The sequence below is a fragment of the Thrips palmi genome, unplaced genomic scaffold, assembly GCF_012932325.1.
Source record: "Thrips palmi isolate BJ-2018 unplaced genomic scaffold, TpBJ-2018v1 HiC_scaffold_5, whole genome shotgun sequence".
NCBI classification, from domain to species: Eukaryota; Metazoa; Arthropoda; class Insecta; order Thysanoptera; family Thripidae; genus Thrips; species Thrips palmi.
In genome coordinates this window covers 17,271,009-17,286,454 of record NW_023144632.1, presented here as the reverse complement: position 1 = coordinate 17,286,454, position 15,446 = coordinate 17,271,009, and the positions used below count along the sequence as shown (strand labels likewise).

The window sequence follows — 15,446 nt, the reverse complement described above, 5'->3', positions numbered from 1 at the left end:
AGGGAGTTAATGATGCATCCGAAGCCGGGAATACCGCACACAGCTGTAAGTGCGGGGGCGGCGCGGACTCGGGGGTGGCACAGCGCCGCCCCGCCCCGCCGCCGCCCCGCCGGCCCCCCAGGGGCATAACTCCGGCCGTCTAGGGGGGCGTTTACGATGAATCGGCTGAACACGGCGCTGCAGCGCTGGGGGAGGCCCTCGGGGAAGGAGGAGCCGCCAGCCCCGCCAGCCCACACGTGCAGTGCTCGCTGCCTGGCACTGCCAGACGGATGACCCGTTTTTCCTCCCAGACGGCCGCGCTATTTGGATACGTCGCCGAGGCCTAATGAGGCTGCTGCTGCGCTTCCCCGCCGTCGCTCTGGAACGCGCTGATGGCTTCCAGAGCTTCCAGCGGCAGGCCGACGAGGCACGCCGACGAGGCGCGGCGGCAGGCCTGCTGCAGGCTGCAGGCCGCAGGCTCTGCAGGTTCCCCGGTTCCCACAGCAGCGCCAGACGGGTGCCAGCCCATGAAAAACATATTAAAACGACCGCCGGCGGCGTGGCGGCGTGGCGGCGAGGCCACGTGGGCGGTGCGTGCGTGCGTGCGTGTCGACGCGGCGTGTTCACGCGGCCGGCCCGACCTTGACTAATGCGAAGCCGGGGTGGGATTATGCGGGGGGGAGGCGGCCCCTCGCCACCCCGCCATTGATACGAGTGATGGTCCTCGATAGACCGGCCCGGCCCGGACACGGACACCAACGCGTCCGGACAGACTCGCTGGCGGAGTCCAATCCAGCACGGGGAACTTTTGGCCAAGAGGAGGACGCCGTCAGCGCCATCATCAACCCCCGCTATCTTGGCAGAAAAGTGCAAAATGATTGAGGGACGCCGAACGCGCGCGCGCACCCACACACCCGCACACACACACACACACACACACACACACACACACACACACACACACACACACACACACACACACACAAAGAGCCAAGTGAGGCACAACCCCTGTCGGGGAGACACGCGCCGGTGGCGCTCCCTCCCCACGAGAAGTTATTTCTGCAGGAAACTTTCCGAGGACCAGCTGACCTGCTGCAGCGGCGGGGTGATTCTGCCGGAACGCGGGAGGGACCCCTCGCCGAATCGGAACACGGGGCGGGGCGGGGGGGGGGGGGCGGGGCTGGGGCGGGGTGGGGCGGGGGGGGGTGGGGCGGGGTGGGGTGGCGGAGGTGCGCAGCCGAGGGGAGCCGTGCGTGTACAGATTACCTTTTCCGCGGCGTCCCCGTCAACTCTGTTATAGTTCTCCAAGCAGCCGCCACGCGTGCCCTTCAGGGGATTCTCCCAACACATCCAATCTGCGACTTTGCCTGTCAGCGGGTCCTCCCGCTCGTCCTCCTGCTCCTCCCCCGCGCCGTCGTGGCCGTCGTCCTCATCGGGACAGAATAGGCAAACACGCGCCGCCAAACATGAAATACGCCCCCGTTCTATTTTTTTTCTCTTGTTTTTTTTTGGGCCTCAGTCGGCGACCCCCTCCCCGCCTCCCTCCGCGCCTGTGCTTTTATTTCGCCGCGGCATCCCCTCCCCGGATTTTATTGTGTGTTCCGAACACACAATCAGCACAGCACATGTAACCGCGCGCGCCAGTGTTGCCGAGACCATTGTCCTGCAGCCGCGCGGGCCACCCGGGCCTCCCCGGGCCGCGCGCCTGAAAGGGTTGACATGACGGACCCCGTCGAGGGCCTAAACGACACTTGGTGGGTGGGGCGGCGCGAGCGAGACGAACAAAAGTCGAAATCCTGCTGGACTTCTACCTTGCCGTTGGCGCAAAAAAGTATTATCAGCCCCCCAGGCGTGCTGCCAGCGAAATGTTTCGAAATGCCGTTGGTTGTCGGACGCTGGGCCGCGGCGCTGCTGGCACTACACTGTCAGCGCGGGGCAGGGGCTCCCCTCGGAGAGGCGCAACGGCACAACAGAAGCGCCCTCGCGCCGCGCCCACCCGACTCCCCCTCAAAGGAGAATCAATCCCTGCACCATCACATTCGGAAGCCATCGGCACGCCAGCAAGCGCTCTTCAGACGGATACAGCAGAGACAAGCAACAAAAGAAAAAGCAGACGAAAGAAAAAAGAAACCTCTTTTTTGCAGTGTGCGGCTGAAAACAAGGGTGCGGACCGGCGCGCTGAATTCATTCCATTGAAATTGTCTAGCTGCCTTCCTCCGGTCCGGGTCGGTCGGCCCAAAGGCTGGCACACTGACTCCAAACACTAATTACCTATACTGACTAATGGTGGGGCGCTGCTGCTGCTACGCGGCCCGAAAGGGTTGAAGACAAGGGAGGACGGGAGGGAAGGAGGGAGGGGAGGGGGGATGGGGGGAAGAGCATTGTACTGGCCGCGCGGCGACCGGCCGGGCATTTCGGCTGGTGTATCGGCACCACATACCGAGGGTAAAAACACTGTCGAACATGTATCAAGGAGGAGGGAGGGGAGGGGCTGGGGCCGGGCCGGGGCCGAGCACTGCGGTGGTTATTTGCGGTCCAGAGTCAGTGACCTCGAGGGCTGCTGGTCGGACTGCTCCGACAGCATTGGCCAATGGATGACCTCGACGGGAAAAGTCGCTCACGCTTTAAAAGAGAGAGAGAGAGAGAGAGAGAGAGAGAGAGAGAGAGAAGAGAGAGAGAGAGAGAGAGAGAGGAGAGAGAGGGGGGGGGGGGGGGGGGGGGGAGATGTGGCGCGCGCGCTACTCGCCACATTTAAAGGACGAAAGGGGTGGCGGTCCATTTCGAGAAGGCTTTTCCGAATAAGCGTTGGCCCCGTCAGGCGTCGCCAGACTGCAGCCGGGTCAGGCGGGGCCCACGCAGACACTACAGCACAATAGCTTTTATTCCCCCCCGACCGGGGGGGGCAACGGCAACTCGCCTCCGGAGCTGGGCTCCGATGAGCAGCCGAGCAGTTTTGCTTGTCCGGCCAATCGGCTGTAATTTTTCTAAGTCCGTGTTCATAGTAAATGACAATTTTTGACAACGCTACCAAAATGCTTGTCACGAAACGGTTCACATTTCAGTGTAGGTGTGAAATGCAGTTTGTCCTGCTTCGTCAAAATGATCGCTCGAATTCAAATTTTGCATGAATAGATCCAGAATTTTGTCCCGCGTGCATTTGGGCATCGTTGCAAACATGTCAAGCGACGCGTTAGAAATTTGACTCTCTGGACTAGGCCAGGTAGTCGCCCCCCGTCTATTGTGTCGAGGGCCTTTCACTGCCGGCGGCTCGTCGCACCGAAGCGAGGATGGTGACAGGAGGATTTATTGACCCCCAACCCCCGACTGAAATTTTTTGAACGGCCCGTTTTTCAGCGTCCAATCGGACAGAAATGGTTTTCTCGCAAAATCGCGGTTCCAATGGTACTTTGAAAAATAGTCCTGCGACAATTTTTACCGAAGCTTTGACCTCCCGTTTTGCAAAAGTTGGAGATGGCTCCGCACTGGCTGCAGTCCGGTCCCAGACGGCACGCGGCGGCGAGGGTCTGGGGCTCGCATTGTTTCCCCCGGGTGGCTACCTGCAGCGGGGGCTGCTTCGGAAACAAGTCGATGCGAGAAAGACAAGACATCGCTTGTCTCTCTCTCTGTTGAAACGACAGCAAATTACTTGATTTTCGGACCCAGGTTCTGGATGAACCGTTTGTTCCAGCGACTTGGAACTTTTTGCAATCAATAGAGGAAAGTCGTGGCTGTGAGGTAAAGGTTTTTCAACCTCCTCACTCTTGTAGTTTAGTCGCTGCGCACTTCACAAAACTGTCCATTTTCAAGGCGTTCCAGGAGTCTTCCCTTGAACCCGATCACCGCGAAATTTCTTTACATCATACCTGTGGTTGTCTTCTACAAGCATGCGCAATTTCACTATGCTCCTCCCATTGGTTCTCCCGGAACCTGGGTCCGAAAATGGCGAAAAACGCACAATTTTCGAACTTGTAGGCATCGTTACGCCCAAACTAAGCGTCACAGAGGAAAACCGCTCGGCAGGATTAGAAAACACACCCAACACTATCAAATGCCGAAAAAAAAAATTTTGCCACCCGTACGCCCTTAACTGTTCCCAACTTTCGTGTAACTAACTTTGAAGGCCCTAAAAACCCATCGCGGTCGGCACTCCTTGCCGCGTAGGAACAGACAAGGCTCCAGAGACGTGTGGGCATACATACCAAGGTCAGAACGGTCCGAGAGTTTATCCAGAATGTCATCGTAGAACTCTTCATCCGAGAAATCCATTGGTGGATCGTGTTAGTCCAGTGTCATTGATGCCACGTTCATCGAACGGGCCGTGGAAGGCGACGAGTCTCACAGGCAACTCGCTGCCGACACCATGTCCCGGAACCAGCGCGGCAAGCACTCGGTTGCACTCAGTCGCAGGAGGGCTACGCACTGCTACGCACTCATCCCCACCGCGAGCAGACGGCGGGAGTCGAACCCGGGCCCGCGTGACGCGCACGGGCGCGGTCTCCTTCGAGACGAGCACGCCGCACCGCGAGAGGACACCGACAATCACTTGACGCACGACACACACACACAGACAGACAAACACGCACGCACACGCGACGAGACGCGAAAGGCGGAGAAACGCGTGCTGGCCGCGCGGCTGGCTCGGCTCGGCCCGATGCGACGGAGGCTGCACCCACACTGGCGGCGCGGCGCGGCGGGCTCGGCTGCGCGGCTCGCCTGTGGGGGAGGAAGGGTGACGGCGGAGCCCTCTGGCGGCCGGCCGCGGCGACGCCAGCGACGCCACTCCCCTCGACGCACAGCCGCGGCCGCCGCGCCGCCAGCCGCGCCGCCCAGCCACGGAAAGAATGAACAGGCCGCATGCATGCATGCGCGTCGTGTCGGTGTTGATTTGCCACAGCTCAAAGGGTTACGCCGTCGCGCCGCGGCGCACGGCCAGGAGACCGGTGGAGGCGGTCAGAGCCCCGGACGCGTTTTGAGCTGCAGAGTCGCGAATTGGGACTCGAACCTTCCGTGTGACCTCACCAATGGATTGCTCCCCGAACGAGGAATCCATTGGTGGGGTCACACGTTCGGTTCGAGTCCCATTAGCGGCTCTGCAGCTCAAAACGCGTCTCGAGCTTTGTCCGCCTCCACCGGTCTTCTGGCCCACTGTGTGGCGCCTGGCGGGGTGCGGCCGCGGAACAACGGGTCCCGGAAAAAAGGCGGCCCTTCACTTCAAGGGATTTGCCGAAGACGACGCGGCAAAAGCATCTTACTTAATTAAATCGCCCCTCATCCCCGCCACTATAAACAACTGCCGCGAAATAACAAAATTAAAGCATGGCGGCGCGGGCGCCAACTTCGCGAAAAGCCAACTACATCATAGTCGCGCGTAGTTGCGAGTAGCAATCCCCGAGTTGCCCAACTGAAAGAACAACAGTAGGGGCCCAGATTAGGGCAGGCCAGGGCAGCCTCGCGTGGAAGGGCGTGGCGGGGCGGGGCGGGGCGGGGCGGGGCGGGGTGAGGCGGGGTGAGGCGGGGTGAGGCGGGGTGAGGCGGAGCGGGGCGGGGCGGGGCGCACCACGCAGGCCGCACGTAATCACGCCCTCGTCATCACGCGTATGTAGGTCGAGGGCCGTTCAAAGCACGCACAGATCGCCACGCCGCCGCCCTGCACCAAAGGGCCAGTCCAAGCGCACCCAACTGTAGTTGCATGGACACGCTTCGGCCCCACATGCTCAAATACCACTAGAGCACAACACAGTGCAATGCAAACGATTCGCCGTTCGCGGGCGAATACACTGGTGCTAATATGAGTATGGAATGCAGAGGAACCTTGAACCTCGAACCCTGATACGCGCTGGCGCACTTAAAATCCAAACGTGGTCTTGACCGCATCAGTTAGTGTGGTCTAGACCACGTTTGGTGCGAAATACCACACCAAACGTGGTCTAGACCACACCAAACGAGGCCAAACGTGGTCTAGACCACACCAACTGATGCACGGTAAAAACGGTACCTGGTATTCCCAGGAGCCCTATGGCGAAGACATAGGCAATTTCCAGGAGGTTCCTGGGAAAACCAGGAACCGTTTTCACCGTGTGCGGTCAAAATGGCAACTATTTGACCACACCAGTGGTGTGGCCTAGTCTAGACCACGTTTGGTGTTTCAGTGCGTCGCCGCTGTGGCACGGGGCGCGGGCCCCTTGCGGAAGCAGGTAGGCAGACCGGAGGCATCCGCGTCGGCGCGCTGCCTACCTGCACGGCGCGCTGGCCCCGCCAGGCAGGCCAGGTAGCCGCGGCCGCCGCGCCCCGCCGCCGTCCTCGCGCGCCGCGCTCCAAATGAAATGGTAATTGAATCCCGAGCACGCCCCGGAACGATTTGTAAACGCGAACGCACACCGCGCCCGGAACGGCGGAGAGGCCGAACGGCACCGCGCCGGATCGGTTCCAAGAGGGCGGTGCAGAGCAGCTCGGCCGGCATTTCATTACCCGAGGCGGCGATCGGCGTAACCGTTTTGAGGTGCGGATAATGGCCGCCATTGGGAGGCGAGCAGCGCGCCAGCAGTGTGCCAGCAGCGCCAGCAGCGCGGCGCCACCCGAGATGTTCATTTCACCTGTTAACGCCCCGAGCAGAGCGGCGCCAGCGGAGCCAGCAAAGCCGCAGACCAGCGGCACCGCGTCACTCCCCACCGCCACACAGTGGGCCAGAAGACCGGCGGAGGCGAGCAAAACTCTAGACGCGTTTTGAGCTCCAGAGTCGCCAAATGGGACTCGAACCGAGCGTGTGACCCCACCAATCGATTGCTCTCCGAACGAGGAATCCATTGGTGGGGTCATACGCTCGGTTCGAGTCCAATTTAGCGACTCTGGAGCTCAAAACTCGTCGAGAGTTTTGTCCGCCTCCACCGGTCTTCTGATCCACTGTGCGCCATCGAGGACTCCTGGCCCGCCTTGCCACTAACGACCCGCCGGGCGTCGAGGCGTCGCAGGGCGTGGTCCGGGGCAACGCGGCCACGCCAGTTCTAACGAGGACGAGATACCGGAAATATTGCATCACCAGCCCTAAATTACGAACACGGGCAGCTCGGGCGTCGAGGGCCCCAGCAGGGGGGTTCGGCCCGGGAGGGGGCCGAGGGCGGGAATGGATCGCAGGGCGGCGGTGTGAATAGCAGGACGACCCTCGTCGTCGCCACGACGCCACGGCCGCGGCCCGGCCTCGCCACCACCTGGAATTTAGTTGTACACCTTATCTAGTGCCCCGAGGCATGCTCGGTCGCGGACGGCGGGGACGGCCGCCCGGAGCCCCAACTCCCCGGGCAACCAAGGGAGCCGCACGGCACGGCACGGCAAGGCACGGCACGGCACGGCACGGCACGGTGCGGCAGGGCACGGCAGGGCACGGCACGGCGGTAGTGCGGACACGGGTGAAAGGTCGCCGTCGCGGGAAGTGTAAAGAACGAGGCGGTGCCTGGCCGTGGCCTGGCCGTGGCCGTGGCGACTCGCAGTGTGCAGGGCCGCGCGCTGTCCGGCCGACGGACGCGCGATTTATGGCGGCCGCGATAATTGCGTGGGCGTGACGCGATACGACAAGCCTCGTTTAAAATAAAGCGGCGCTTCGGTGCGCGGCGCGGCGTGGCACGGCGGCGGCCTCCTCGGCCTCCACGGCGGCGGTGTGGCGGTGCGTGGACGCCGTCGACGGGAGGGCGTGGCGCCCGGGGGTGCGGCCCGCTGCTAATATGCATACAAGTCGACGAGGCCTGTCGTCGCGACGGACAGGCGGACCGCGGACAGTCGGACAGCGATGGCAAATGGAACCATGGACGGCGTCAATACAGAACCCCGCACCATCGAGGCGAACGCGTCCACACACGGACACGCGCACGCACACGCACGCACACACACACACACACACACACACACACACACGCACACGCACACACACGCACACAAGCACCTCTCTTTTGGAAGCATGCAGTTGGGGATGGCGGGGGATGGTGGCAACAACGCGCCGCCCGGGCGATGGGCGATGCTAAACTACAGTGTCCGCCACGCTGTCCGAGAGCTCTCGAGTGGGGTGGGGGGAAGGGGGCGGCCCGCCGCGCGGCCCTGACTAGCAAGTGACTTATAGCGGCTGTTGTGTTGTAATTAAAGGGTGCGTTGCGGGGCGCCAGCGGGTGGCACGAGGCCTGCCTGGCCTGCCTGGCCCGCCTGGCCGTGCTGGGTGTGGCGGGCAGCGGCCGCTTTCACCTCGAGGTGGGGTCCTGTGGACAGCAGGGACCCTGCCGAGCTACACCCGCACAGCCCCCATCGCCACATCATTCAAAGACCGAGACGGAGCTCCGCCAGCGGCGGCGCCCGGCTGGATGGATAGCCAATCAGGCGCGAGCCACCGACCCGGGCTGGCCCGGCCCGGCCCGGCCGGTCCCTCATCGCGCTGATGGCGATGGCGGCCCGAAGCCCCCGGCAGCCTGAAAGGGCTGAAAGGGCTCAAAGGGCTGAAAAGGGGAGACCAGGGGCGACCAGGGCCGGGAACGCGGTGCGCTGCGACTACAGTCGCAATTGTTCAGTTTGCGCCGTCATCCGCTCGGGCGGCGCGGCGCGCGCGGCATTCTCGTGACGTTACTCTGTTTCCTGGAAAAGCAGCGGCGGGAGCGCTAATCTGCCTTCCCCAGGCCACTCGCCGCTCCGCCGCTTCCTGCCCGGCCAGCAGCACGTGCTGGTGCCGTACAAGGCGAAAGACGAGAACACTCTGGAGCCGTTCCCGAGTCTTTCACAACATCGCCCCTCGCCCGTAGCGAGGTACCATTATGTGTTCGATTCGAGTCCCACTCCAAGCGGCTCGGCACTGCTCGGCACTGCTCGGCACCAGGTTGCCTTCGGTTTGCTTGCGATCGGCCCCCAGTCCTCATTACAACCAACCGCCCTCCTTCCTGCGCGGCCTGCGCCCTGCCGGTCGCCTCTGTTCCCTCTCTGCTGAAAGGGGTGGCTCCTCGGCCTGGCTGCCCGGCTGGCTGGCTGCCTGGCTGGCGACCCGCCCGTCCCGGCAGAGCGGGTCGCCGCCGGCCCGCCCCGTCACGGGCAACACACAAATTGAGACGCCAGCGGGAATGGTTTGCAGACACAAAATTGGTCGCCACCCCGCCTCGCCTGCCCGCCCACCCGCTCGTCGGGCGGAATCTTTTTATTTTCCGATACGCATCTCCCGCAAAGGAACAACCAAGTGTCTCCCCCAGCCCGCCCGGGCGTGGCCGCGCCGAGACTCGAGCGGGACACACACGCACACAGACGCGACACGAAATCAAGGATATTTCCAAGACAAGCCCCGAAACTTCAGCAGCCGCCAGGCCCAGCCTTTGAACAAACTAAACTCGCTCGGTGGGATGGCTGCCTGCCTGGCTGCCTGCCTGGCTGCCTGCCTGGCTGCCTGCCTGCCTGGGCTGCTTTGTGTTTGTGCGCTCTTCCAGTCAATTAACGCCGCCCTTCACACATGCTAATTTCGGGCGGGAAATCTATCAGTCGGGGGACTCGGCTGACCCGCTAACCCTCTCGCTGTCTCGCTCGCTGCCGGCCCGACAATTACTCGCCGAGACTCCCCGTAATTGGAGGCAAACTTTCACTCTTTAATGGCTTTCTCGGGGTGCGCGGCGCGGCGCACAGTGGGACGAAACGCCAAAAACGCGGTGATAATTATAAAGTGCTCAAATCAATGCCAAAATCTCCACTCGGGGGTTTTCGGGTGCGAGAAACCCATTTCTGAAAAAATCAGACCAGAAAAAGTCCCGCCAGGGGCGGACCCGGGCAATCGATGGGGGGGTAAACCAGGAACGCGTGCGACTATCGCTACCAAAATCACTACCCGGGGGGTTTTGGGGTGCGAAAAACCCCATTTCTGAAAAAACAGACCGAAAAAGTACCGCCGGGGGCGGATCCGGCAATCGATAGGGGGTAAACCGGAACGCGTGCGACTATCGCTACCAAATCACTATGGGGGGTTTTCGGGTGGGAAAAACCCTTTCTGACAAAATCAGACCAAAAAATAACGAGAAGAAAAGGGGGGGGGGGGGTAAACAACACAGCCTGGCCAGCCAGCCGAGCCGGGCGGCGCGGCGGCGCGCGAAAAAACGCATTTTTAAAGTTGATTTTATAAAAACGCGGAGCATTGCGGAGCATTCGGCGGTATGGGCCCGAAAGTAGAGAAGCTGCTCTGTCACGGACTTTTTTCCCACCCGTGCGCAAATGTGCGCAATCGACTTATCTCAACGTGAAAATCGTCCAAGACACGATTTTATTTATTTTCTTTGGCTTGTTACTTCTGATAGGTTACTCAAAAATTTAAAACCGAGGAGTGCGTTAGATTCGTCAAGTTCTCAGCTTTCCAAAAATATATAACATGATGAGGTTATTTAAAACGGCACGGCCTAGAGGACAAACAGTACACCCCTGACAGTAATGCGCGAAAAAAACCGGAAAAAAAGACCAAGTTCGGCGCCCCCCCAGGGCTCACACGGTGAAATATTGACGAAAGAAGCAGTGTCCCGTGTAGCCCAGACCCTTTTTTGCAAATGTCTGATAGTTCGTTGGACCCCATCGCTAAATTTTCAAAAATCCACTTCTCACCCTGTTTTTTGGGGTTCGTCCCACTGTGCGGCGCGGCGTGATGGCCTTGACGTGCTTTTTGTTTTATTACGCGGAGCGGCACGGCAGCGCGGCGGAGCGGAGCGCCAAAGCGGTACCGTGTGTTCGGATGCGCGCGTGCGGCCGCCATCAGGCAGGCTGCCGCGCTGCCCGGGGCCCGAGCGAAAAAAAAAACAACCACGATAAAAAAAGCAAAAGCAAACACGTCGCGGTGGCCGCGTGCGATCCGCCGCGGGCGTCCGCATGTCACTCGCGCCCCGGCGGGGGACGGCGTCGAAGCGCGGCGCCGGCCAGCGGGCCCGCGGCGCGGCACGGCGCCGACATTCAGCTTCTTACACTCTTTTACTTCCTCTCGCGGGGCGAAGGCGATGCTCAACCTGCGGCCAAGTTTGTAGCCCGACGTAGCCGCGCCAGCACTTCCTCTCGCCGCCGCGCTGCGTTGCGCTGCCGGCCTCGGCGCCAAAACTTTCCCGACGTCACAGTGGGCCAGAAGACCGGTGGAGGCGGCCGAAACTCTAGACGCGTTTTGAGCCCCAGAGTCGCTAAATGGGGCTCGAACCAAACGTGTGACCCACCAAGGGTTCCTCGTTCGAAGAGCAATCCATTGGTGGGGTCACACGGTCGGTTCGAGCCCCATTTAGCGACTCCGGGGCTAAAAACGCGTCTAGAGTTTTGGCCGCCTCCCCCGGTTTTCTGGCCACTGTGGACGTGGCACCTCTTTAGAGGGGGCCGTAACAGCGAGGGCGGGAAAAGTTAATGCGGATCGAACGCGGGACGCGGGCCGGCCGGGTCTTGGGCGGGGGCCCGCACTTTAGTGAGCAAAATTATTTAAAACCCCTTTGCGCCGGTGCGAGAACATGGGTTTTCGCACGCTGAAAGCCCAAAAACCGATACGAGAACATGGTTCTCGTCACGAGCTGTTTTCGTTCAAAACCTCTAGAAAAAATGGGGTAACTCGGATCGAAAAAGCGATGCCATATTTGGGAAACTGCGTAAAATTTTCCCAAAATTTCGGCTAAAATTTAAGTCTCGAGCATGTAATTTTGGGACGAGAACATGGTTCTCGTGCCGGGAGGAACGGATCGCAAACACGAGAAACCCGTTCTCGTACCGGGGGGGAAAGCCATTTCACCAAGGTAAAATTTACAAAAAAGGTCCTCGTACTTTTGTGAATTTACCTTGGTGAAGTGGCGTTCCCGCCGGTACGAGAACATGGTTCTCGTGTTTGCGATCCGTTCCTGCCGGTACGAGAACATGGTTCTCGTGTTTGCGATCCGTTCCTGCCGCCACGAGAACATGGTTCTCGTCCCCAAATATGACATCGTTTTTTTCGATCCGAGTTCCCCCCATCTTTTCTGAGGTTTTGAACGAAAAAAAGGTCGCGACGAGAACCATGTTCTCGTATCGGCATTTGGGCTTTTGTCGTGCGAGAACCATGTTCTCGCACCGGTGTAAAGAGGCTGAGTCTATTTTTTTTTTTTTTTTAGTTCTAATTTTATCATCCCTTTACCACCAATTGTGGCCTTTCAGCCGGTACGAGAACATGGTTCTCGTACGGCAAAGGCTCAGACGCCGACACGAGAACATGGTTCTCGTATAGGAGTTTTTTGGCGCATGGTGTTTGGGTGGTCATACCAAGTCCGAAATCCATGTGCCATGTGGTTGCGACGTAAGGTTCGGAAGTTGCACCTTGGGCATCTAGGCTTTTCCCCCAAAACTTGGCTTCGGCGCGAAGGTGTTAAGAGGTGACGGGGGGTTGGATTTCACGTCTCCGTTTTGGGGCTCTTTTTTTGGTGGGAGTTCAAGTACCCTGCCCGAGATGCTAAAAGCCGCAGTAGCAGGTCCGGAAAAAATTTATTGCCTAATCGGGGGCAGTTTTACCTTTTTTTTAAAAATAATTTACGGGAAATTTTGGGTACTTTTTACTGTTTTTCCAGTTTTGCTTTTTATTAGAAAAGATAGATTTTTTTCAAACGTAAAATGATCCAAGGAATCCAAAACTGTCCCCGGAATGTAGCTACAGCTCTTCAGGAGATATTGTCGAAAAAGGCCAAAAGTTACCAAAAAGTGCCAAATTTTGGGGGACATGGTCAAAAAATGTTTCAGAGGCCCATCTTTTTTTCTCAAAATGAATGCGCCGTGACACGAGATCACATTGAACTGCCAGATACTGATCAACACCGTAATACGAGGCCTGTTTAGATCACACTTGCTGCCGTGGGCCGTTGGGGTTTTTCCATGAAGCTCAGAACGTAAAAAATGGATTCCTTTTTGTTATTTAAGAAAAAATTCACTAGCGTGGAGCTGTTGAGGGGAAACCCCGGCCCCATCACAATGAGAAGCAGTCCCGTGGCCGCCTGTTCTCGACTCTTTGTCAGTTGCATCCCGGGACCTGCACTCGAAAAGGCAAGTAAGTGATCGCTTTAGAGACTGGTTTGTTCGAAATCGAATCTGTACTGATTCGACATGGAAATCCGTTCCCACAGGTTTCGAGCATATCAAATTTTTATAGTCGTGTTCAATGTTGATATTTACGGGGTCCCAAAACGGTCATTAGATTCGATCTGAAAACTTTAGAGAAAATTGAGGTAAAGAAACTGAAAGTATCACATATTCATGCCGTGATTCTGAAAAAAGGTGCAACACTTTTGAAACATGCATAAGAACACTGATATTCTAATCGTTATGAATAAGCGTCAATTGGTACAATGCAAAAGCATTGCACATGAAGTGCAATGCCTTCCCTTCCCATGCATTAGCATGGGGCTTTTTGGGGACGCATTGCACGTGAGTGCAATATGACTGAGGTATTGCACGTATGGTGCGCTATCTCAGTGCATCGCACCATACGTGCTATTTTATAGCGTTTGGAATCTCAGTAGTCTGTTTAGAACAGAATCAACTTGTTTAACCACGCCACCGTGACACTTATTCGCTTGAATTTGCAATGCGCAGTGTGCAAGAGGATGGCACCCAATGGAGAAATCTTTTCGAACCTTCATCTTCAATGCGTTTGAATCTATTTCGTTGTCCTCATTTCGGTTCCATGGAAAGCAATTAACTCCTACGCGGTACGATGAGGCATATAAAGCACCAACAAGGGTCACACCGAGATTTCCCCAATTAAACCCCGGGAGTTTTTGCCCGCAGGTGATAATGTGCGTAAAAGCGTGTTCTAAGAGTCGCAAATTGATAAAATTTCCCTTTTATTTCGGGGCCAATTTTGGCCGTTGTTTTTCCACTCTTAGATAACCGGAAATACTCTCGACGGTTGTTCGTACCCACACCCTCGTCATACGTCTATGAAAGTTATCAAGTCTTTATGGGGGGAATCTAGTTCGGGGATCATCTAATTTTTTCCCCACCTCACCACTGCCGTGTTTGATCGATTTATCCCCGCACTGTTCGTCCCTAAGTCATTTCTCAAAGCGAACAGGTCAGAGTCTAAGAATTATTTGTTTTAGGGGGCCCTGGAATGTTGTCGTTGAAAAGATGTATGACTGCGGGGCGAAACACAACTGGTCAGTGAGTATGAGGTTTTCTCACTACAACCCTGCCAGGCCTTCAGAATTGCAACACGCACGAGGTTGGGTTTAACGCCCTACTCCCATGACAGACGACACATGGGTATGCTACTCTAGAAAAAATTCCAGGCCCCCAGGCCATGGGCAGTTCTCACACTGACAGGGACACAATAATAATACACTGAAATCAGGCGAAAATGACTCACGCGATTGCTTGCATGTGAATTTAACTGGACAGTATGTCTTGAACTCTTTTTAAGGCTACTTGTAAAGGGCGCGTGATTCTTGCGTAATAGTCAGCAAGGTGTAAGACGCGTATTGGAAACATACTGTACGCAATAGCCACAATGCGAAATTTCCCCCGGGTGAGAAATGCTCCCAAATAGAGGGTTTCCACGTGAGAAGCCACGGCCACCTCAAGATGGCAAACTTAACCCATACTCGTATCTCGGTAATCCTTTAACGAATTTTACACTGCTGTTCAACGAATGGGACTGGGACGCCACATTCGTTATAACATTAATTGTGTCGCTCTAGTTTGAATGTGACAGGGCCGTTTAGAGAGGATCAATATTCAAACCAATATTAAATTATATTTAAACGCAAGAGACAAAATTCTCATCCGAACGAATAAGACTTCCATTCGTTGTACAAAGGGACGGGATTTGGGAAACAAGCAGTCATTATTTCTACGACACTGTTCTCCTTACCGAATCGTCTTTTTCGTTTTCTGTTTTTAAGATGCATGTAGCTTTAGACGCTTGGAGCAACAACATGTGGAAGGAAAAGCATTCGTATTTAGTTCAACAACCATGGATGTTCGGTAGCCTGGAAGTACGTGCCGGATGTCCTGCAGCACTTTTTCCCCCGGGGGCCCGAAAAACTTCACCCTGCATACCCGTGGTAAAGGCAGAATGACCAGAAGACCAGTGGAGGCGGCCACATTTCTAGACGCGTTTTGAGCTCCAGATTGCTAACAGGACCCGAACCGAGCGCGTGACCCCACCATGGATTCCTCGTTCGGAGAGCAATCCTTGGTGTGGTCCCCCGTCCGATTCGAGTCCCCTTTGTCACTTTGGAGGTCAAAACCCACCTTGCCCTTTGGGAAAAAGAAAGATGCGTAGCCCGTTTTTTAAAAATGTGCCTTAGTTTCCTGAAAAAAAAAAAAATTTTAAGAAATCCTGGGAGTCACGAAGTCAATTTGATTTTTGTGTAAGAGTGTGGAGAAAGAAAAGAAGTGGTGTGTGAAGTTGTGGCTCAGGGGGCTACCCCAAAGGCAGTGGTACCAATGTGGTCGATGGGGCCACCCGTCGAAATTTTTAAAATTGA

The 15,446-nt window shown here is 57.2% G+C and overlaps 2 protein-coding genes across 6 annotated transcripts in view; both read right to left on the bottom strand.

Moving 5' to 3' along the window:
- LOC117651053 (teneurin-m) overlaps positions 1 to 4,642 on the bottom strand; it is a 102,586-nt gene extending 97,944 nt beyond the window's left edge. For all 5 annotated transcript variants that reach the window (XM_034394768.1, XM_034394770.1, XM_034394771.1 and 2 more), the window contains exon 1: positions 4,178 to 4,642. In XM_034394768.1, the coding sequence (XP_034250659.1) occupies positions 4,178 to 4,245 (68 nt within the window). In that variant the 5' untranslated portion in view covers positions 4,246 to 4,642. The remainder of the gene's footprint in view (positions 1 to 4,177) is intronic.
- Positions 1 to 15,446, bottom strand: part of LOC117651056 — a 153,751-nt gene that overhangs the window by 15,488 nt on the left and 122,817 nt on the right. The window lies entirely within an intron of this gene.